This window comes from Pristis pectinata, chromosome 4 (genome assembly GCF_009764475.1).
Source record: "Pristis pectinata isolate sPriPec2 chromosome 4, sPriPec2.1.pri, whole genome shotgun sequence".
Taxonomy (NCBI): domain Eukaryota; kingdom Metazoa; phylum Chordata; class Chondrichthyes; order Rhinopristiformes; family Pristidae; genus Pristis; species Pristis pectinata.
In genome coordinates, this window is record NC_067408.1 from 91684059 (window position 1) to 91707966 (window position 23908).

The 23908-nt window shown below is 38.1% G+C and overlaps 1 protein-coding gene across 3 annotated transcripts; it reads right to left on the minus strand.

The window, feature by feature from the left end:
• Positions 1–934: 934 nt before the first annotated feature.
• Positions 935–23700, minus strand: tent5c (terminal nucleotidyltransferase 5C). 3 transcript variants are annotated; one of them, XM_052014970.1, is made up of 2 exons: positions 7860–7903; positions 935–5271 (listed from the first exon to the last, which is right to left on the minus strand). In XM_052014970.1, the coding sequence occupies exon 2, from the start codon at positions 5245–5247 to the stop codon at positions 4093–4095; it is 1155 nt and encodes a 384-aa protein (XP_051870930.1). In that variant the 5' UTR covers positions 5248–5271; positions 7860–7903; the 3' UTR covers positions 935–4092. The 3 variants fall into 3 exon arrangements, with proteins under 3 accessions (XP_051870930.1, XP_051870927.1, XP_051870928.1); XM_052014967.1 differs by lacking the exon at positions 7860–7903 and adding an exon at positions 23498–23700 and having other exon boundaries at positions 941–5271; XM_052014968.1 differs by lacking the exon at positions 7860–7903 and adding an exon at positions 8500–8625 and having other exon boundaries at positions 941–5271.
• Between the last annotated feature and the right edge of the window lie 208 nt (positions 23701–23908).

The window sequence follows — 23908 nt, forward strand, 5'->3', positions numbered from 1 at the left end:
TGCATCTCCACCACCCTCCAATACCTTTCACCTTGCGTCATCACTTCTTATCCACTCCCCACTGCTTCCCGTTTTCTGCTGCTTTAGTCAGAATTTAAGACCGAGGTTTATTTCTAATTTCTCAGCGTTCTCATGAAGAGCCAAAAACCCCAAAACATTAACAGTTTCTTTCCACAGTTGCTGGTGCACAACCTGTTGAGTATTTCCAGTGTTTGGTATTATTTTAAAGTATTAAATATCTAGTTCAAATTGCTTTCCATACAGAATAGAGCAATTCAACATATTCATTTAAGGCCAGTCTAACATCAATATCACAGTGCTGAATGCAAGGTTACTAATCTTAGCAAGTTCAGTGACCTGAATCAAAATAAATGTGGAGCTTTTCAGAGTGCCACATCCCAGTTTGGCAGGGGTTGGGGGGAGGTGGTGGACAAACATGTTACATTAAACAACATTTGTAGCATAAAACTCCCAGGGCATTATTGCTTTAAAATGTCTTGTCCATTCATAGATTAAACAAGAACTTGAATTTATATTGTGACAGGTTTTAAGTTGTTAACAATAATCTTGATCAGAAAAATGGGTATTTTGGTACAGATAATCACAAAGTATAGCTTTAAACAGTCAAGGAGAGGAGTAGAAGGAATACCAGAATGTGTAAGCCTAGATGGCTGAAGGCAGATAATCTATATGGCAAGAAATTTGGTATCCTTCACAAACATAGCTGTCGGAATAATAAAACAGGAAAGATGCATTGAAAAACATTGTATACCAAAGACTTGTAGTTCAGCAATTTTGCATTACCCAGACTTCAAATATGCCAGATCATATGTTTCTTCCCAAGTTCTATTGTTTAAACCACTTCAAAAGTTTATCAATTTCTTTGCAAGCCAAATAAAATTGCTAATTACCCTTGAAGAAAAACAAGGCAGCTGACCTTTCATCAGGTAGTCTTTATTGTCAAATAGGGACCAAAGGTCTACAGGTTCTTTGGTTTGTACAAAGCATGTACAGCAGCATAACAATCTGAAAACAAAAATTTAATGTACAAACACTGCCAATAACAGCTCATTAAATCTGGAAATAAAAATACAACTCACTCGAGAGAGGTCTCAATCCCAACATTCATGCTTTACCACCCCACCACAAAACAGAAAAAGATGGGTTAAGATAGCTCATTATCATTTTATCCTCTTGCTCTTACAGGATAGCAACTGGTTTGAGAGTGTAAAGCCCAAACAAGAATGTACGCTGCACAGGAATTCCAGTGTATCATTCTTACCAGTATTTACATAATCCTGAATACATTGATAATTTCTCATTAAGCTGCATGTTTTGCAATATTAAATGCAGTATGATGCACCCTCAAGACTGAGCATACTTGTAGTTCCGCAAATAAAAAACCATGAAAGTACCCTCTAGACGTGATAACTTTGTAGTTAAATCCACTGTGATTACATCAAACCTTGGAGACCAGGAGTGTCCTAGGTTTGACTGACTGTCTGTGCAGTACTATCACCTAGTTATCTAGCCTCAGTTCTCCCCTCCCACCAACCACCACCCCCTTCCTCCCCACCAGGAGATCAATATTTCCAATTCAGGTCACTAACTAATGACTCTCTCAGAAAGTGCATACTTGGGTGTTTATTTGGAGGACAGGACAAGGTGCAGTTATGACACCCAAAGGTTTAACAACTATTCATTAACACCCTCACTGAATTGTGCAAGATATCAGAAGGCTGCTATTGCTTGTAATATAACATTGCAACAGAAGTCAACAATATACAGAATTCCCAGTGCAACAAGAGAATCTAATGCAAGTTTAAAATTCACAGACTGCTCCATTTTCCATATGCAAAACATGTTCTAGACACAATGGGTACATTTCCTTTCATGCACACAATTCAAACCAGGATTCACTGCTCAGCTCATTGACATATTTCAGTGACAGATGTTGAAATACAAATATTTTGTACAATGCACTTCAATTCATTTTACTACAGCTCCAATGGTGGTAATACAAGTACTAGCTACATTTCCCTGCACCCTTAGTATATTTAATGAAATCATACTTGTTTTGGCAGGTGGTGAAAATAAAAAAAAAAAATGGGTGGAAATCCTTTCCATTTGCAAAGTTCTATCCTATTTTCAGTTCCATGTATTCCAGAGCTGGTGTTTGGAAATTCAGCATACAATTTTTATTAAAAAGGTAAAAATCGCCAATTATTTTTGTCCCCTGCATTTAAAGTACAGCAATACTATGTTCACACTGAATCTGGAATGTGTGCTGGACCAGGACTTCTGCAATGACTGCATTTATTACCCCATTAGTGTAATGAAGTCTCAAGGACAAGGCCTCGCCAATAGTACACTGTGTTTTCTTTTAAAAAACTCATCTTTAAACACGAAGTACTGCATTTTGCCTGGTGTTAACATTTAATGTGCCATGCAAGGAGAATTTATAAACAGAATGTCCTTTCTGCTTTAAATCTCTTGCAGTATTTAAAATGAGCAATTAATGCCAGGTGATAAATACCATGCTCAAACTTGTGATTTCAACACTCAAGATCTTCAAGAAATAGTCTTCTTTTGCTGCAAATGGTTGAGAGAACAATCCACAAGTCACCTTGGAAAGCAAATGGAAGAACCCAAACTTCATCCTGAAGCAGTGTGCAAATCAAATTTCAATCGCTACCTTGAATACCCTAATACCCAAAACCTACTCAAAGTTATCCAAATCCATACTGTTTTCCTATCAGCAATTTTCTAGATTTAGATAGCAGCTTAGCATTACCACAAATGTTTGCAAGAGATTTTCCCTCCACCTACAACTCTGAACAATCCACATTTCTTTATTTTGTGAATAAAGCTTTTGACAGCCAACTATACTGACAGACTTCAAATCTGGAACTTGTGCTTCATCTATCCTTAACCCAGTATACTCACTGAACTTAGGGCATGGATCAAAAAAGTGACACCTGTAGACTCCATACCTTCTAAAGCCAGCTTTACAGAACTGGAGAAGAATACAATGACTTCAGTATATTTTCATTGCCTGGGAATGTCATTCAGATTAAAAGGCTGATGCAAGCAGCCAAAAGAAAGATTCTAATGGTGCAGAATCAACAAAAGCATTCGCGCAACTTTCAGCACCAAAAATAATTCAACACTAACTCACTCAAAGGAGGCATACTGAATTCACAAACATGAACTAAATAGGCAGAGGATCATCTAGTTCTCAGTTTTATTTTCTGATTAGTTTAGTACAATTAAGGGAAGGTGACAAATCTGAAAATTAAAATGTTTTATCAACAAGAAGTTTTATTTACCCTCAAGTTTTCAAATGAAAAATTAATTTTGTCATTTATTCAGAAGGCAGAAATTCAGATCACATTTTCATTTCCAAGAACACTAATAGCCTAGGTTATATGCAAACTAGCCAAAATATTGCCTTTTTTGCAAGTTGGGACTTTGCAACTTCGTACCACAAAAATATACCAATTCTCTTTTCTCCCCAACACCCACTTCCCTCTCCCACTCGTCTCTTCAGAAACCGCTTATCAATTGAGGCAGGCACAATAAACTTCAAATTTCTATCTTTGTGGCCCTACTAAATCAAAAAAAGTTTCAATAAATGCTCAGTGTGCATCCCCTTTAGTTACAATTAGATCAAGTTTTTTGTCTCCTATTGTGCAGTATTTTGCAAACTGCTTACTTGTGCTTTTGATCTAAAAAATATTTTTCCAATACACCATGAAAGATAAACATTCTTTTTGAATTCCCTTCATAGAAAGCAAAAGTTAAGTTTCCAGAACAGTATGACACAGTGTACTATCAGGACTCTTGCTAGTGTTGAGTCTCTTGTTCTAATATGTTCCAAACAACGTAGTGCCATTTGTTTTCAGATTTTCCCTACAGCAAAAATTAGTGTGCATATTATCCTTGTATTGTCATTGCAGTTTAATACATGCAACAGGTACAACAGTCACAGGGTTTGCTCCCTTCTCAGCTAATGTGAATGAAAGAAGCCATTAAGGCTAGCTGAGCTGCATCAATCTGCACACAAGTCAACTGTGAACATAGCATTACTTATTAGTTGCATGGAAGCCAAGTAGGGTACGACTGTTGGTATGAGGTGGTACTGTGCGCTACATAATAGTTGCTAAAGTTTGCATCACTGACATAAGGAGCAGGCTGGTAATAGCAAGTTACATTGGTGACATTGGGGATGATATTCTGCTCTGCCAGCACCCTGAGGGCCAAAAGGCTGATTAGGTTGAGAGTTTGGCGTCTTTCGTGTCCCATCAGACAGACAGTGCTCTCATTCACGACATTCCTCAAGATCATCAGATAGTCATATTTGCTTTTCTCCTCTCCAATGAAGTGGTTCTGGAGGTACACTTCCAGTTTTCTTTGTTGTTCAGTAATGTCTGGGAAATCAATAAAGAAACGAGAACACATGTACCGCTCCAAGGATTTGATCACCTCTTCACTGGCTGGTTTGAATTCTCTCACCAGAAGATTGCAGTATTTCAGCAGTCCTCCTCCTCTGATCTCCTCTGGAGTCTTGGTTGCAATCAGTGTATTCCTGAGGTGACCTAATGCTTCCTCGAAGTCCCCATATACACTTTCTCCAATCACCGTTGGGTGAAAGTGCTCACTCATTGGGTTCTCAGAGTAGTCATAGTAAAATAGGAGGGAATCCAAGATGATCTGGAAAGAGTCAACACTGAACTCAAACTGGCGACGGAGCGAATCCACAAATTTCAACTCTATGTTCTTCCCATTATTGTTGCAGAGGGAGATTAAGCTCCAACGGTCTGTATCTGTGCAGACTTTCACCATTTTTTGCACATAAGCCTCCTTGAGTGTAAGCGGTGTGATTCGTTCCTTGTTGACACCTTCTGGAAGAAATTCCAACAGACAACCCAACACCACATCTTTTACCAACTGGAATTCTGTTTCCCCTGGTAGATCAACCCCAAAAATCAAGTCCAAATCTTTGTAGTTTAAGCCATTATCCTTTACTAGGACATGGCTAGCTGCTGACCCATTAAGACGGACATCACGAACTGGAATTCCACTTTCAAAAAGCCTGGTTCTCACAGTCTTAACCACATCTTTGAGCCTGACTTCTAAGGTTGGAAAATTTCCACGGCCATGAATAAGTACCACCTCAGTAAGGACATCATTCAAACTGCTGACTTGATCCCAGCTCAACACACTAGTGGCTTTATTTTCTGCCATACTGAGTCTTTGGACTTCAATCAGCTGGAAAGAAACAAAACAGGTAAATTATAACCACGTCTACTTTTATGTATAACAACTTCTTGAAAGATCAAAACAGCAATTAATACACCAGAGACATCCCAAACACATTTTTCCAGAAGTGAAACAGGACCACTCAGTTTGGAGGCCCATTTTCCATATCAAGTCAGAAACAATAGGTTTAAAAACTGCTTGTAACAAACACTCTTGTATCAATGGTAGATCAAAACCTCATTTTGGTATTTTAATGATAATAACTCATTGCAGCTTTAACAAAAATTCCGTAAGCTTTCAGTAAATCCATTGCCCAGGATGAAATATGAGTGGCAATTACTGGAGCCAGTGGATTTAGCAGGTACCAACCCACCTTTGTTTACAAAGTAAAGTTAATTTGTTACATTGTACAATACGACACAGCAAATAATCAATAAGGTCATTCAAGTTCATGTCAGGACACTTTGACAATAAGAGCCATAGGTCAAATGGAACCTAATCAATTGCTGCAGCCATTCATGGGCTTCCAAAAATAAAAAAAGGCAAGAATAAAAACTTTTCTTCTTTAAGTCTCCAAACCACTGAGGTTCTCAAAATAGGTTTAACAGCAAATAATATCCAATAATTTGAGGTCACTCCATAAATCACTTTAGAGAAGTTGCATTTTAAAGTATAATTCATGCATTTATATAGCAACTTCTATGCTGTTAAGGCAGCCAAAAGACTTTGAAACCAATGGATTTGTTTTGCATTTCTCCAATGAAGAGCCAGCACAAGAGTCTAACAACCTCAGTGCACCAAGAACAAGAACAATGCATTACTATTTATTGTAGGGTGCCAGTGCTGTTCCAACCCAAAATGTTTGTTGGAGCTTTCCCAGACTAATCACACTACCACTCTGCATCTTACCCCGTTGATCAGATTCTCCCTTAAAGGATGCAGTAATTCTCATTTCCATGAGGAATTTTAAATTCTCTTCTGCATGATTTACCAATCTTGCCAATCAAATTTTTTTAAGTTATAATTCCTGTTTTTTCTTTTGAGTGCCAAAGAGCTAAGAATCATAAGCACAATCTTGAAATGCTTTGCTTCAATCCTTGGGACCTTTCTATATTGTATACTTTTTATAGTGTATAATGTATGCTGTGGTCTTGGCAATGCTTTCTATAAATTCCTTATTGTTCTCTTACCAGTCACTACCTTTATTTACAAAAACATTAAATCAGCTTCTATTAAAATAAAAAGATTTACCTGCAATTCTATTTTTAGGGAAATGGGAATTTGAACCATTGGTCACAGCTCACCTGCAGTATTCAGCATCCATATAGTCGCATTCCTCAAAAATGAGCAACTACCTGCTTATCCCTATGGGATTGTACTTACTAGTTTGCCATTTTACTTCAAAACTTTGTTCCTCTCCATACAACCCTTTTACCATTTTTGAAACCAAGTAGCATTATGCCCAGGTAATCCATATACATTCCGAACAGAAGTGGACTGATTATGGAATCCTGGAAAACTAATCCCTACCATTCAACCAAACCCTCTGTACCCCATTTACCCCCTTACCATTTAGGCAACTTCACCCTTCATACCATGTAACTGAACTTTACTCTTACATACTGAAAATCAAGTTTAACTTCACTTATTGATTAGCTTTTAGTCAAACACTCAAATTTATCAAAATTATTTGTATTTAACATTCTCTGCTCATCATCTTTGATACCCCATGCATTTTAAATGTATACTAATTTTATTTAAAACTGTGTATTTTAATTTCTGGCTGATCCCAAATGTTAGCCCAATGGTGAAGTCATTAAGGAAGTCAAAATAACTTCAACCCATAATAATCTTGGAAGACTCAAATCCCACAGAATTCAAAGCAAAACTTCTCATTTTACTATTTCAATATTTAACAGAATATTAAAAATTAGACTGATTTATATCATCAAAATGACACTCTCCTAGGATCATCTGAAAGTAGGGCATGTACCAGAAGAACACTAACTTGAAATCCCATTACAAATTGAACTTCAAAAAAAATCATCACTAATACAGTGCTGCTGGTGTGAATAACTAACATTATTAATGCAAATTAAAAGTATTCAGAGCAAAAACTAGAATAATTTCTTATTGATTTTAACAAAAAATTAAAGTGGAAAATAGTGGCAGATTAATTACTGTTAATTGAAATGCAAAATAATTTCAACTACAAATATATCAGAAATTTAAAAAAAAATTACTTCCCTGTGATTAAAACAATTAAGTTCTTTAACATCTTTGTAAGGAGCGAAGTGAAGGTAAAATTGAAGCTTCCACTTTAGAATCTAGTGTGTATAAACCTAAACTTAAGCCTCTAACGCAAACACTAAAGGATTAAAGTGGTTAAATCAAGATTTACATAACTAGATTGCTTTATTCCCCCAAATTAAGACTACCAAACAGTAATAAAACTAAATAAATGAACGTCATTGACGCTGTAAAACAACCTTTTTCCCCCCCTCTGGAAAACGAGAAACGAACACTTTCAGTTATACCTCTCAAAACAATTTAGCCGGCTTTACAGAAAGATTAAAGGAAACTCCAGAGACACTCACATTATCACGTACACAAAACAAACGCTAGTGTCCAGCGAGTGCCCTACTGCCGGCTCTGCTGCAATTTATAGATTTCAAACCGCATCACACACAACTGTGAGTGTACCTCTCCACCGCACAAATACATCTACAACATAAATTGGCAAGGACAAAAGCCCACCTTCAAATGGAAATCGCTCTACATTTTTATTACGTTTGAAAACAAAAACTTTTGAAGCACTTATTTTTTCTTGGACTATTTCGTTGGCAAGTATTTTGCTAATATGGATTAATCCGAGCGCCCCAGCTGATTGGCTGCTCGTTCACGTGCTAATGGGAATCTTTGAAATAACACAGGTACACTGGGAATCTGGAGCCTGTGTTGTAGGGTAGTATTCTCCTGTATTTGAATTATATTACTGCAACTCACTTTGGTGACTGCACAGCAGTATTGTATTTAAAGCATCTATATTCCACAATAAACTGTAAAGAAATATACTTTGAAGTGACTTATACTTGCCAACGTAACAAAAGTTATAATAGATTTGCTAATGCATATGTTTATGTTTTGCCTTTTAAAGTGTTCTTTTATATTCTAACAAATTGTTTTGTCCTTATTTATTCCTTTTTAAAAGCCACATACCACTGCTCCACTTGTTACCTCTGTGGTCTGGATGAGCCTGTATTCCCTGGCTGGGTTGTGATAAATCGTGAGAGCTTTCAGCCCCCTCAAGGGGACTCCACCTCAACTTGTGGCGCCACCTCAGTCCATTGCTTCCGAACTTGGCCTTCTAGTAGGGTGAAGGGGGATACGAGGTTGCTGGTTAGAGGAGCAGGAGAGTTGCAATTTTCATGGTTATGTTTAAGATTCCCACAACTGGTTGGCATCGCAAGGATGGGGCAAGAGGAGCATTGGTTAAGGTTATAAGTTTCCCTTGTTTCTTTTTAAGGGGTACTTAGGAGGGGGCATTCTTTAGTATAGTAATAAGGGCACCACGGGAATCTACTGTTTGCTTATCAGGCATTAAAGAAAGCAGCAGTCTTCTCATTGCGAACCCCACGCTAAACAGCTTAGAGAGCAGCAACTTAGCTGGCGAACAGCTCCCTCTTTTGGAGAAACTGTTGATCTCTACTTGAACACTCCTATTGAGATTAAATTGCTCACTGCTCTAATGGTACAGATGTTACAGTGTCCCTTAAGTTGCACTAAATCTAGATGATACTTGGAAGCAGAGGGAGCTGCAGTGACAACAGTAATAGTCAAGGTTGTGGAACCAGCGGACAAGTAACAGATTAAATGTAACCCAGAAATGGTAGGAGAAACGAGGAAAGGCAATGTAAACTGAAAGGCACAATTCTAGAAACGCACAGGAATACAAAGATCTGGGAGTAAGCATGTATAAATAGTCAAAAGTGGCAGGGCAGCCCATGAAAGCAGACAAAAAGCATATGGGATCCTCGGTTTTATACATTGAGGCATAGAGTACAAGAGCAAGAAAATCATGCTCTTGTACTCTATACATTGGTTTGGTGACAGCTGGAATATTGTGTCCAGTTCTGGGCACCACACATGCAGAGCGATGACTTACAATGTTCTCAAAGGGCTTGACAGGATAGATGCTCCTGATTTAGGAGTCTAGGACCAGACGCCATTTAAGAGTGATAAGTGATCATGTAATAAAGGGATTGTGCTGGAAAATGGCATTGAGGTAGAACATTCGTGATCTTGATGAGTGGCAGAGCTCCTGCTCGTATTTCTTATGTCCTTATGAGGGACTTCAGTTACGTAAGTGGAGTGGAGGAGCTGGGGTTTTCTGCTTGCAGCAGAGGAGATTGAGAGGGCATGCAGTGGAGAAGTTTAAACTCATAGACAGAGGAAATAGAAGCTGTTTACTTAGGAAAAAGGATTAGGAGCTGGGGCCATTAGAACACAGTGATTTGCAAAAGAACCAAACACTTTCAAAGTCTTTCCTTAAGACTTTGAAATGCAACGAGCCCAAAGCACACTATCAGAATAATACACAGATTTAATTGTGGTGTTTGAAAGGGAACCAAATGAGTGCAATGGAAAAATAACTACAAGGCTGCAGGAGAGAGTGGAGGAGTGGGCCCAGCTGTATTGCTTTTGTGTAGAGCTAGTACAGATTTGATGGAATAAATCACCTCCTTCCCTACTTTCTGTGATTCTGTTAAGAATGTTTACAATTTTAAAATCATATAATGGTTTAGTTTATTCTCATTATCTCTCATTGCAAAGTGGTAATTCATTGCTTCTTTTTTTGGGTTTTTCATAAAACACAAATTGCTACCCTTTTACACTAGTTTCCTACTGCAAACAAGGAAGACAAATTAATTTACCTACTAAAATAGAAAACAAAGCATTTTAGTTCTTAGTGCAACTTCATTACAAAGGATCCAGTTTATAAGGATTATCCAAGTGACCCTCCTAATCGGCTGTCTATTTACATGTTGATGAGTAATGCTTAAATAGAAAAGGTAGATTGGTAAATGGGAGCCTCTGTGTTTGAGGTAGTAAAGCCATTATATGTGCTATAACATATATCCAAACAGATCACATACATATTCCCAGGCTTGATTTCTGACCTAAATTCCTGGCTTAAAGTTTTCCTATATTATATTCACAACACATGTGCTTTTTTCTAAAACAGAATGTTTAAACAAACAGTCTAATTTTATTTTTAAACATCTTACAAATTATTTCTGTGTTTGAGAGGTATTCACTTTTACCCACACTTAGCCATTTATACAACTCTTGTTCCTCTGTCTATTATGAAAGTATTCTCCTGAATGGATGCAGTCCCAGGCTGGTATACCATGGGATTCTCTCTCCCATTAACTTGCAGCAGAGGTGGTACATAAGCAGCATATCAGTAATTCAATTCACGTACATTGTATGTTGACCATTAGGTTCCACTGATCTATGATGCTGATCACTGATCCACTCTGATGCTCATTACACAGGACAGAACTTGTATTTTCATGACCTTGAGACATTAAAATGTTCAGAGTTTCCAGCCAATGAAGATGTTTGAAATGCAGTCACTATTATAAGTCTAGAAAATATGTTCACAATGGTTTGCATTGCAATATGTAACCTCATAATTTGCCTTTTGTTGAGACTTTAAATTGCAAGCCCTGTCTATTCTCTAAAGTGGAAATAGAAGTGTCGAGAACACTATTTCAAAGAGCAAGAAAGCAAAAGAATTTTCACTTTATCTGGGTCCACTTCAATGTGAATGAGAGACAGATGGTAATAATTTAGCTTCACATGCTAGATACTTGGAGGATTATGCCCTGGTACATGATTCATTTTAGACCCACATGTTTTGTGGTTGACAGCAGTAAGCACTTCATGTGATAGCCTAAATAGTGGAAGACACTCATTCAAAAAAGTTACTTACACAATTGTTTAACTTAAATAAATCAATTAAAAAAATAAAGCTGGATACATTATGCCTTTCACACCTGTAACATGTTCCAAAGTAATACATGATCTGTTAGCTGGATCCTTTGCAATGTAGCAACAGGCTTAGAGGAAACTGCAACTGTCAATTTGCTGATAACGATCTCAACATCACTGTGCAAAAAATCTACTTTGGTGGGAATTTTTGCAGTGTAAATGTTGGACACAACCCTGATGGAAGTCCACAACTATTCTATGGAAAGTAACATGATGATTTATACTTACCTGCACAGGCAGACAGTGCCTTTGTCTTCTGAGGATTTAGCACTTCCTCAGTGCCAACCTAAATTTGTGTGCTCAGTTTCCTGAACTGGGGCTTGTGCCCATGAATATCTGATCCAGTGACAGTACTACCACCGAGGAAAGTTAGTTCTTAACAAACGAGCATGGGAAGGCCAAGTGATGTACACCTGACTGAATGCATGAAACCAGACTGTCCTTTTTGTGTGAATGGAGGGAGAAAACAATAGCAAATAGAATCAAACTAAACTTCAATCATTTATTTTGGATTATTTTTCTCCTTATCTATGGAAGATGTTGTTGGCCATTCTCTAGTACCCTCCTAAAGAAGGCTTTATTCATCCATGAACTTTGACAATGTCAACAGACCATTCAGTCATTGAAGGCATCATTGTCTAGGTTTACACATTTTCAACCAAGATCCAGGAGCACACATATGCATAGGGAGCCTTTGTTCAGAGATCAGTATCAAAAAGTCATGCAAGTTTTTCAATTTCTATCTCTGTGAAAATTGCCTGTTTAATAAGTACTGCAAATTGAATCCAGGACCTTTCTGTATGGCTCAGCTGAGGAGTGACTCAGGAACAATGATAGAAATTACTTTGGTTATGCCATTCAGAAAGGAATATATAATATACAAATGTCCTGTAACACCATTACAATTTTTTCCCAAAACTGTTACTTCATATTTATAATAGAATTCTTTAAATAGTATAGAAAATAAAATTTACACTGGTAAATTTTCTGTTAGTTATTGGGCAAGAATAGATCTCAAACTGACCTGCTTCATTAACAATTACATTACTATTTGGAAAACTGAGCATTGAGCCACTGAGGCACTGCTTAACTCTCACACATCTTTAAAGGACAGGAGCTCCATACCCTGGCCGATTAAAGTACCCAGGTTATAACAGCAAGAAAGAAAACTAATATTGGGAATAAAAATATTTCCACAGCCATGACATCACAGTGACATCATAAACCAGTCTCATCTGATTTCACCAGCTGAAAAAAACACTGATTATATTTTTTCCACTTTTCATACAACAGTTGCAAGCACTATTGATGGAATGTATATGACATAGACATTACTTCAATAGAAAATTATTAGCATGTGAGACTGACGATAATACATCCATGACTTTATAATTCATGAATCAGTTTCATTCATAAAGCTGTTTACTTTAACCTGCAAGGATGTAACCGTATATCTTTTGAAAATTGTTTCCTTAGGCATGGTGATTACTAGAACATGAGGTGACATCATTAGGTTTTCTTTGATCTCTCTTGGTCAAGCACTGTATAATTGCTCTCTGAAGACAAGGAAAAGTCTAATTGAGGTTGCTTCCTCTAATTTGCCATATGGGAATAGCTTAGTCGATTCTGTGGCACCACCCACACCATTCTTATCTCTGCCCCAATAATAATAAAGTTAAGATTACTACTTTATACATTTGGAGAATCAGGTACTAATCTGAGATTGCCACTTTGTGACAAGACATTTACCAGGTGGTCCAATGACAACAAAGCATGATTTTGGCTAAATAAATACAAGGAATTGGTACATGGATGTTAATGTTCCAGGAACTCAGTTGCAGAGGCTCCTAATGTAATATGTGCAGCCATATGTTAACTCACTCAAAAATAATGGCACAGATGACAAGAAGAAGGGAGAGAGAAACTGGAAGAGAAAAAAAGGAAGCGAAGAGAAAAAAAATGAGAATAACACAATTGAAATTGAATTCCCAAGTGGCAGGAACTCTCCTTTCTTTTTGTTCTTTGTCAAATATAGTTGTACACTAATGCTATGTTGAGATGATTGGAGCTGTTTTATACTGCTTTAGCCACCTGCTTCCAACATGCTGACAAACCTATTGAATGTGTTAAGGTTGGCAATCAAGAAGGTCCTTTTTAATGGGTTGCTTTTCCAGCTGGTGGTTTATGTGGCCTAGCAAACATGCTGTTCCTGCTGCAGAATAATAGCTTTGTGATATCAGTTTGCCATAGCATGCAGCAAAAGACACAATAACTACAATCATTTGCATGTCTACTTGTATTCTTTACATTCTGGAATCCAGTTTCAGTAGTTTTATGGAGACTGGAGCACTGGTATCATTCTTATGGGATCTCACAACAATGTAAAGATAGATTTATTATACTTGGAACTCCAATATAACTGGTTGCAACTAATGAAAGTAAAAGGCTTGCATTTATAAAGGTACCTTTCACAATGCAAAATACTGTAAAGTCAAAGGGGTATTTTTGAAATGTTATCACTTGTTGCATTGTAGGAAACACATCCAATTTGCTTGTAGTAAATGTTTGGAAATAGTGAAGAAATAAATGAATTGGGCATTGGTTGATGGATAAATGTTGGCCAAGACTTTGTGAGAACTCTCTGCTCTTCGTTGAATGGTGCAGAGGTCTTATTTACGTCCCCTCAGAGAACAGATGGAGCTTCATTTAAATGTCGTATCTGAAAGTCAGATGGTTTTAAATTTAAATTTATTTTTTTTAATTTAAATTTTATTTACAGCGTGGTAACAGGCCCTTCCAGCCCAACTAGTTTGCACTGCCCATTTTAAACCCAATTAACCTACCGGTACGTCTTTTCAATGTGGAAGGAAACCAGAGCACCTGGAGGAAACCCACGCAGACACGGGACCAATTACATACCTGTAGAAAAAACGCTTGCTAATAACTTGTTCACAGCTTTCTCACTCTGGAATCAGGCCTTCACTTCCTACAATCCACAAAAATGACCTAAATGAAGAGATTAAAAGCAGAATTCGATTGTTTGCTTTTGACATCAAATGTCAGATTGTGGTGGAATACTGGTTTGAGAAAAAACTGAGCAGATAATAAAGGAAGAGCTAATTTTTAACAAGCTTGTATTCTGAGAATTTAACAAGTCCTCAAAAAAATCTAAGAAAATTAACAACCAACTCATTATTTTTGACATGCAGTTCCTGTTACATGGGTAAATGTGGCACTCCATTTGGGCACAGCAAGGTTCCGTAAGTATAAAATGTCTTAAGCAGTTAATTGCATTTTGGTGGTATTGATTAAAATCAACATGGGCAACATAAGAACTCCTTAATGTTGCCATAAAATGCTTACACAACAGAATATAATTATTGTTAACTTGCATGTTGATTACCCTCATTTACTTTCTAAGATAAATTGCAAACATGTTGTCAAATTATGTGTAACTTTTTGTCATCAACACCCACTTTTAAAATGCAATTTCGCAATACTAAGGTGTTGATCAGTGATGGGAAAAGAAAGATAAATACCTGCAGCAGCATTAGATCTTCGAATATCCAAAGAGTAATTCAAAGAGTCATGGAATAGGTCACAAGTTGTGGTTTGTACTTTAGGAAAAACATTTCCCCATCCTTACTGTTTATTTAGTAAACGTATTAAATTCTTCAAAAAAATTCATTTTAATAGATCAGATGAAGCTGACCCGTGGACAATATATTACTGATATAACATAATTCCACTTTGCTTTCCTGAAAATAAGAGGAACTAGACGATTATCTGAATGCCTTAAATGTTTCTGAATTCTAGATCAAAAAGTGGCCAGATGCATTAGTTCAGTCAAAGAATTGCCACCGATCACACTCTGTCTCCTACCACCAGGCTGAATCAGGTCATTCACAACCTACATACTCTTTTTGAACCTGAGGTGAGCTTTAAATCCTTACCTTATACTTCAGAGACTTTTTGATTCCCTTCAGTAACACTGTCCATGACTTGTCCTATCAGCCTCGATACTTTTGAAATCTGTGTGCAGCTCTTTTAACGACAGACAGAATATTGGAATTTAACTATTCTAATACGTTCCATATGGGTGGTTGATGATCGATGCGGACTGGGTTGGCCAAAGGGCCTATACCACCTTTTCAATCAAGCTGTGGGATATAGGGAAAGCAAATGACTGGAGTTGAGGGAAGACAACTGTGATCTTATTGAAAGGTGGAACAGGCTTCAGAGATCCTATGACCTACTGTTCAGATTTTGTCTGCCCTTCATCCTTTACTCACCATTATCTCCAAGATGTTCAGACTTCTGCCAAGGATTTCACTCTAAATTAAATTGCCCAAAAGAACTTGGGTCACAAAATTCAGCTCTGCAGCTGTGTTTCGTGCGTGCCGGATGTGCTGAATCGGTTCCATCAGGGCATTGAATATGGTGGCACATATGTGACAAAACTTGCACTAGAGGGCAAAAACAAGCAGAAAATGCCCACCGGAAGTACGCAGCAAAGGCAAATTGTGATAGGGTTAGAGTGCAATGTTTGTTCCAGGACTACTAGCCTGGAGGTTAACATTCCAGCTAACGGCCTCTTGTAACCTTGCAAAGCTGAAGGCACATTCATCACCAGGAAGGACAACATGCAAGTGCTAATTAAAGAGATTGCCAACTATTACAAAGGTTGGTTGCTGATCGATTTATACTGGCTGTTGTGACAATTATAAGAGGTTGGAGATTTCTAAAGTGTTTTAAAATTGCTTAAGTCTCCAGGGAGAAGTGTGCCAAGAGCTGAAAGACTGCCTTGACTATAAGAGTTCTGCACATACTGGTTGCTACCAGTCACGAGTCTTAGTGAGCTCTCCTCTTGGAATATAGCACAACTCAGAGACTGAACAAATAGCACACATATCAGGACAAGCTGATGGGAGGGGAAGGAGGGGGGAAGTGGAGAGGGCTCTCAGATGGAAGCTGTTTCCACTTACGGAGTTCTTGGAGCAATTATCCTATCGGAACCGCAGAGAAAACAGTACCTGCATGTGAGCAGACATCCTCAACGAAATATATCAACTAGTACCACCACAACTGTAACCTCAGAGCAGAGCAAAAACTGCTCTGCTAGTGATTGTCAAAGTAACCAAAGACACTAATTTTTATTCAGGCTCCTTCATAACTGGAGTTGGAGAAATTTAAGACATTTTGCATTTTGCCATTCACTATTAAATAACTGACATCACTGATTCTATTTCAAGAGAGATGACTATGCCTCTTAGTTCTTTGCCATTCAGCATCAGGATACATGACGATATGGCTTTGTGAGGATTGTTGTCTCACTCATGGTATTGTTGAGTGCATTCAGGTCTCTTTGTGGCCATAATATCTTCATGATCTGAGTACTCGAATAATGAAGTTTCTTTAAAACCACTGTTTCTAGCATTCAGAACCAAATATTAGGTCCAAAATAGCTACCCTCACATTTAGCAGCCCTGAAATCCATTTGCCAAAGTTTTGCCAATTTGTTCAATGCACTCATGTATTATTGTAAATTGATTCTTCTACACATGCTACTTAAAATGCTGCCCTTCTTTGTGGCATTAACAAACACAGGAATGCAGCTCTTTATTCTAACATCTAAATCATTTAAAAATAAGGTCTATTTATTTTCACAACACAGATCCTTGCAAGAGACAAGCAACCAAAACCTATCAATTTGTGTTCTTCCCATTGACCTACCACTCAACCATTTTACAAGCTTGGTTAATAATTTGCCATCAATTTCATGAAAATTAACTTCAGCTAAGTCTCTTAAGAGTAACCTTCTCAACTGTCTTCTTGAAGTCCGTGTTAATAACATCCTTTGAAAGTTGACTGAAGTAGAGAATTGTAAGATTTCAAAGGATTTAGTAAGTTTCAACAAATATCACCTACTCTTGCCTGATGCCTCACCACAAGCCCATTCTGTCTCCAAGCTAACCTCTAAACAGCACACAGTGTCAGTACTTGCGACAGTGATGACTGCAGGTGCTAAATTGAGTGAAGGAGCATTTTCATTTTCACTCTCTCGTTATTTTACAACCAGCTGCCAAAAATGCAGTTCTTTTTCACCTAAATGAATAAAGGCGGAAGGGCAGGATAGTATTGCAGCCATTGGGAAATGCAGGGGTGCATGCCTCCTGCAGCTTGCAAATCAGAAGGGATTGTGGGATGACGTAGCAGTGGGATATAAGCAGAATTAGGTTTGTGGATACTGTTATCTTCTATACTGTTTGCCAGGGCTTCAGCAATGGCTGCTCCAATGATGGGAAGAAGTCTTAGGTGATCCACCTGTGCTGGTTTACTCATGCTGCCTGCACTGAAAAGCATATCAGTTAGTGACATGCAAAATGTTGGGTGATATGCCCGCATAGGTGACTAGCCAGCAGCATGTGCATGCCGAAAGATGTGGATGTGAGGCTTACAGCGGGGACAGGTATGTAAGAAGCATTGTACCATTTGAATGACAGGGATAATTACTATTGATGGAAACTTTTGGTGGGCGATGAGAGTAGGATACATTGGGTTTTGATGGTATATTGCATTTGAAGGTGCATCCACTGATCTGGACCACAATTATGAAATCATTGAAAATCCAGGTCCTCAGATCGTCACTTTTGATCTTAACACAACAGATGCCTCCACCCACTGTCTTCACAGACTTTCTCTGCTCCTAGCCCCTATTGACAGATGAAAGCTCTCATTCTCTCCATATCTTGCAGCAAACCTCCAGTGCAGCAGAAAACCTTAAGGCTTGTTCTTTCTTAAGTAGTGAAAGCCATTCTTTATTGTCTCCCTCTTCAGACGGAGTTCCACGATGCCTGTTCAAGACTTATTATGGCCATAAACTGCCGACCCTTTAAATGATGCAGGCTGACTTTAAGTGGAGCTGAATATCAAGGCATGCAGCAAGTAATCAGTGTGATTGACGTAGGCTACAGGAAGCAATCATGCCAGTGAACAGACATTGAAACAGTGAATTGCTGCCTGCATCAGAAGGGTGCAAGTGCAAGGTGATCCTACAATCCACTGCTGGTGATTAAACTTAAAGTCCTAAAAACCTTGATGCTACTGTTATTTCAGCTGAGTGAGAAAAATATCAATAAAATCCATATACAGATAAGTAATACTCAAAGTTCCACAAGAATGTTTTTTGTTAATTCATTATCCTGAAGAAAGCAGACAAATCAGCTTCTCCCAAGCTTCTGAAAAATACTGCTTGTAAACTGGTTTGTGCTTGTTGGAGTGTCTCTCCCCTGTTCAATGGCTCTCTTCAACAGTAAGACAACAACTGAGAATCCATGAAGCAAACCCAGCACTTTATAGTCTGAAAACCTCTGCACACTTTATTTTCCTTCATGTCCTTATATTGCTGACATCTTCACAAAATACGGTTGCTCATTTAATTTGATACTTTGGTGAATGCTTGTTAGCAAAGAGACTGAAATGGCAGCACAAATTACAAGCCTATTTTAGTTCAGATGGTCTTTAGGAATGTCTATGTGCATGCGTGTGTGTGAGATGGTAGAGTTGCCAATTCTGGATATATTCCAGGAATGTCATTGAATGACCTTTTACCTCCAACTGACTCGATCCATAAATTTTACGATTGGTCACCCGACACCTTCACCCTTGTGGTTCACCTTCTCATGGAACTTGGAAAAGTGAACAGATTCTTATTGTGTGGGTGATTCATGATAGCTGATTGGGGTTGTGGTTAAGTTACAAGGCTTACATCTTATCTCCAGAAACATGACTTCAAATCCCACCATGACATCAGTGGATTTTAGATTCCATAAATTGGGAATAAAAAGCGAGTATCCGAAATGATAACACTGAAACTCCAGGATTGTTGCAAACATGTACCTGGTTCATTAATGTCTTTCAGGGAAGGAAATCTGTGGTCCTTACACAGTCTGGCCTATTTATGACTCCAGTCTCAGTTATGTTGTTGTCGTCTTTTAACTGTTCAAGAACAATTAAGTTCAATAACAATTAAGACTGGCATTTTCAGTGAAGTCTATATCACGTGAATAAATAAACTAAAAAGTCATAAAAACATTTTACCAATTTTCAAAATTTTACAAAAAAAGTAACGTTTAAATACATTAACAAATACACAGAACTTGTTTAATGTATCTATGATTGTTCTCCTGGGTGCCACCAGCAGGATGCAAGAGATAAATATTTAATTCCTGGAGACACCAAGACAATCCTGGAGTGCTGGCAACTCTGAAGCTGGGAAGAAAGACAATGGTTACCCTATCTTTTTAAAATTTGCAGCTCCATAATTTACTTAAATAAAACAGCAGTTAGATGAGAATGGTTGTGCTTTAGTCCCAAAGAATATTTTGTAAATATGTAAATCTATTTGCATTAAATTATCAATCTGATGAAATAATATAGCAATGGCATGAAATCTATTGCACTTCTGAATACCTTGTTTAGTTACAGATCTTAATGTATGGAGCAGTTTCAACAGGGGAGATTTTTTTTCTTAAAAGGAACTTTGGTTTCAATCCAAAAACCACAATAATTAATCTTAACCTGAAATGCTACAGGTGACATCACACATCCTGTAATTTTTGGAGTTTGCCGGATATCCGGGGAACAGGGGAGGGATCTATGTAACTAAACTGTTGGGATTTGTCAAACAGCATTTAATAACTTTCTTTGAAGTGTTAGACAATGTAACACAAACCTATCTTATTGGGGTGGTAGCGAGGAGGGGGAGAGGCAGGTGGCAATCTCAGAAACAGGGAAATTAGAGAAGAAAGCAGTGGATCATTCTGGGTCACTTCCTATACATCTGGAAGAGCTGAAGAATTGAGATGCTTCAGTTGAACATCTGTAAAGTTTAACATATTTTTGATTGATTTTAGTTCCACAAAAAATCTGAAAACAACTGGGTGAGTTGTCAGAAATTGGCTGCTTGGATCCCAGTGCCCTGGGTTGGAGTGGCTGAACTCTTATTCTGTCCCTTCCAACCTTTGTACAAAAAGGAAGCAAACTGAGTGATTTATTGAAAATTGCACTAATATTGTAGCTGGTCCTGAGAAGAAGCCCAATGTTGCATGTATCATACAAGGAGAGTGGAGAGACAACAGAACCCACCACCAGTCTGGGTACCAAAAACCAAGAAATAAGTTCAAGTACCACCACTGACCAACTTCACTGTGTAGATCACCCAGCTGCAATGTATTTAACTCACAGAAAACATTGTCCTGCTTTCAAGTACCCTAAACTACTCAAGCCCTTGCTTTATTCTGCCAGTTTTAGGTTGGATTCCAGAAAGACATTTAGAAGTGTTAAAAAATGGAAATGAATGATCTTAAGGATCACCGTGCAACAATAATTTAATGGATATCAACCAATTTGGCTTTGGAAGGATACTACCCTGCTCCTTTCATTTCCTTTTAAGAAATACCAACTCGTGTGGGCAGAGGGGAACACCATGGCCAGGGGTACCTGGATATTCAAAAGGCTTCCATGCTGACAGCTAAAAGATTTTCATAATTTTGTGGGGAATTAGAGTTATCCCTAGGATTGAAAACCAGTTAAAGAGCAAGAAACAGTAGGAGGAGTTGGCAGAATTCTGTTATTTGGCAGAGGAAGACAATACTACTAGTGTGCCTCATTGCTGCCAGACGACTAGCAGCGGGGTGAGCTGAGAACCACCAAGGGAGTGGAATTGATTCAGCCTCTAAATTGTTGCAGTGTTGATGGACCAGTATATAGATGTGTTTTAGGGCTTGCTGTTAGAACCACTATAGTTTCAAATTTACACAAGGAGCCTTGATTCAGAAGCAGAATGCAAAATTTCAAATGGTACCAGATGGAAGTAGAGTGGAATTGGAAGCAGTTGTTTAGGAGTTAAAGAATTAATTGTACAAAACAATAAACAATGAAAAGTGATTTGACATATGGGGAGGAAAACTAGATGGCACACATTCTTTATTCTGGAAAGATTCCTAAATAGCTAAGGATGACTCTGGAAGACTAATACAACAATTTCAGCCAACATAGGGCAACTCTCAGCATATCTAATAACACAAGTCAAAAGATCAGACTGTTTCAACCCCACTAAAGCACTGTACCCAGATTTGACAGAAGAAGCAGAAAGACAATCCACAAGTCTGAGCCTTTAATTCCAGGGGTCTGAGTGCTAAACAAAAAAAGGGATGCGTTGGTGTTTTCAACTGAATATAGAAGTTTTGAGGTATACGAATTGTTAAGAGTGCAGAAGTTAACCCAGAAAACTACATTAAACTGTGGAAGTAGAACTGGGGAAACAGGTTCAACTGCTAAAAGGTAACTTCAGGCTCGACATCAGAAAGTCTGCTTCAACGAGTGACTTTTTTAAACAGGAAATTCACTTCCATATTGAGTAAAGGATGCAAAAACACTCAATCCATTAAAACAAGTTGGAGGACATTGGAATCCCACCAGCTGAATTATGATGGATTTAGCACTCATCTGTAATTAACTTGTGACTGCCTCCAGACGCTGCCTTCCCTAAACGGCAGCGTTTATTTTAATTATCCACGTTATACGCTTTAAGACATCTCCATCGTTACTATTCTACGCCAGCTCTGTAGCTGTCGACGGGATTTCTCCCCCATCCGTCTTTAACTTATGTGCCAACATATATTCTGCTTTATCTGAAGCATTCGGTAAAATTTTGATCATTATTCGTTGTCTGCTATCATTGGTACATTAGCGAGGACTTCACAATCCATGTACTACTTTTTGGTCCCACAAGGCTGCGCTCAGCCTCCCTGACTCCAGAATTTTAATCGCTGAAGATCATATGTCACACAGAATGTTCTTTCTAATCAAATTTTGCATTTACATATATTTTGGTATATTAAATACTGTACACCTAGTTTTTATTGAAGTATGTTAATGGTGTAATCGGGGATTTAAATTTTCCTAGTTTTACTTTCTGCCGTAATTGCACGTGGGTAGAAGGAATGCCTACAGGTCTAGAATGCAGGAGGTACTCAGTGAGTGGCAGTTCTCCCACTATATATTGTTCACAATGTTCTCTGTATCACAATGCAGGGCTAACACCTCGTTTTTTGATTAATAACCCGCTACGAAAAGATCTCTCGGTCTTAAATGAGTCAACCAAAACGCCTCCTGCACACACACAAACTCAAACTCCCTGATTAGCTTAGCACAAGAACTTACCAGTAACTTAAGGCTCATTTAAGATCAGTGCCACATTCCATCTCCACCATGCATTATTTTAAAAATATTACTCATTTTGTCTGCAGCCCGAGCTGCCAAATCAGGACAGACTCAGACATGGTTCTTGTTCTTACTTTGTTGTAACATTTGTAGAACAAGGTGTTTCTTTTAAATAAATCTGTCACTAAATGTCACTTTTCACACCAATTTTTAAAGGGTAGTTCGTGTTAACGAGCAGCGTTCGCTCTTGGGCCTACAAATTAAAGCTAATAACTGATGCAGTAAGTAACTTAATATACCATATTTACCTTGTTTTTAAAGAAGGGCCTTCTAATTCACAGATCCGAAAATACTATTTAAAACTACTTCCCACAAAAGTAGTTGTAGAACTTAGTTTACAGTATATAAATTTTGTCTTAATAGATAAGTCTTGTGGAGAAAAAACAATCAGTTCGATTGAGTTCTTATAGCGCTTCGTGGATACTGTGCCAGTAAACTTTACCATTCTGAACGAAGGGTCTCCGATCTGAAACATTGACCCTGTTTCTCTTCCACAGCCTGATCTGCTGTGTATTTCCAATATTTTCTGTTTGATTTTAGAATTCCATTACCCACTCATCATTCACCTAACGTCGAGACTTGTGCATTATAATGCATATATTTATCGATGGTTTAGCAGTTGAAATCGACAGATATTAAAACGCATCGCGCTACATATGCTTTCCAACGTGCAACGTAATAGCTGTAGTTCTGCTGGAAGTTGCTAATTAACGTTACCTTATTTAAGCATACGCATTATATATAGATATTATTTAATGTAAGTGTTAATATCCTTATCGGTCAGTGTGTAAAAATAGTATTAGCTGACTCAGCGGCATTAGTGGTGGCGTTGCCTGCAGTGAAATGTGACAGTTCAACCACGGAGATACAACCGCTCTGCAGTGCTACTCACCTCTGCAAGTAGTGCAATGGAACTGCTAACCAGACTTTTTGATTTTCAGAGATTTACAGCCAAAGCTTCGTAAGTGAAATAAAGCATGATGTTCTAAAATGTTTTAAAAATTGTCTTGGATTCAGTCCCACGTGAAGTCCCTTGTTGGGTAACTTGTGAGGATCTTTCTCGGTTTGCGCGCTTCTCCTCCACCTAAAATGTGATCTGTCTATCTCTCTCTCTCCAAATCAGTCTGTATAAATGGGATCTCCGGCTCTTATTCTCCCTGTGATCCGTACGTAAATTTATCTCCATGGCGACCATTTCGTCAGAGACCTTTGGGCTAAAAGCCAACTGAAGGTCCAAAGCTGGGCACAACACCCCCTCTGCTGTCAGTGAAAGCTCACGGCAAGCAGAGGCGCCAACTAAACA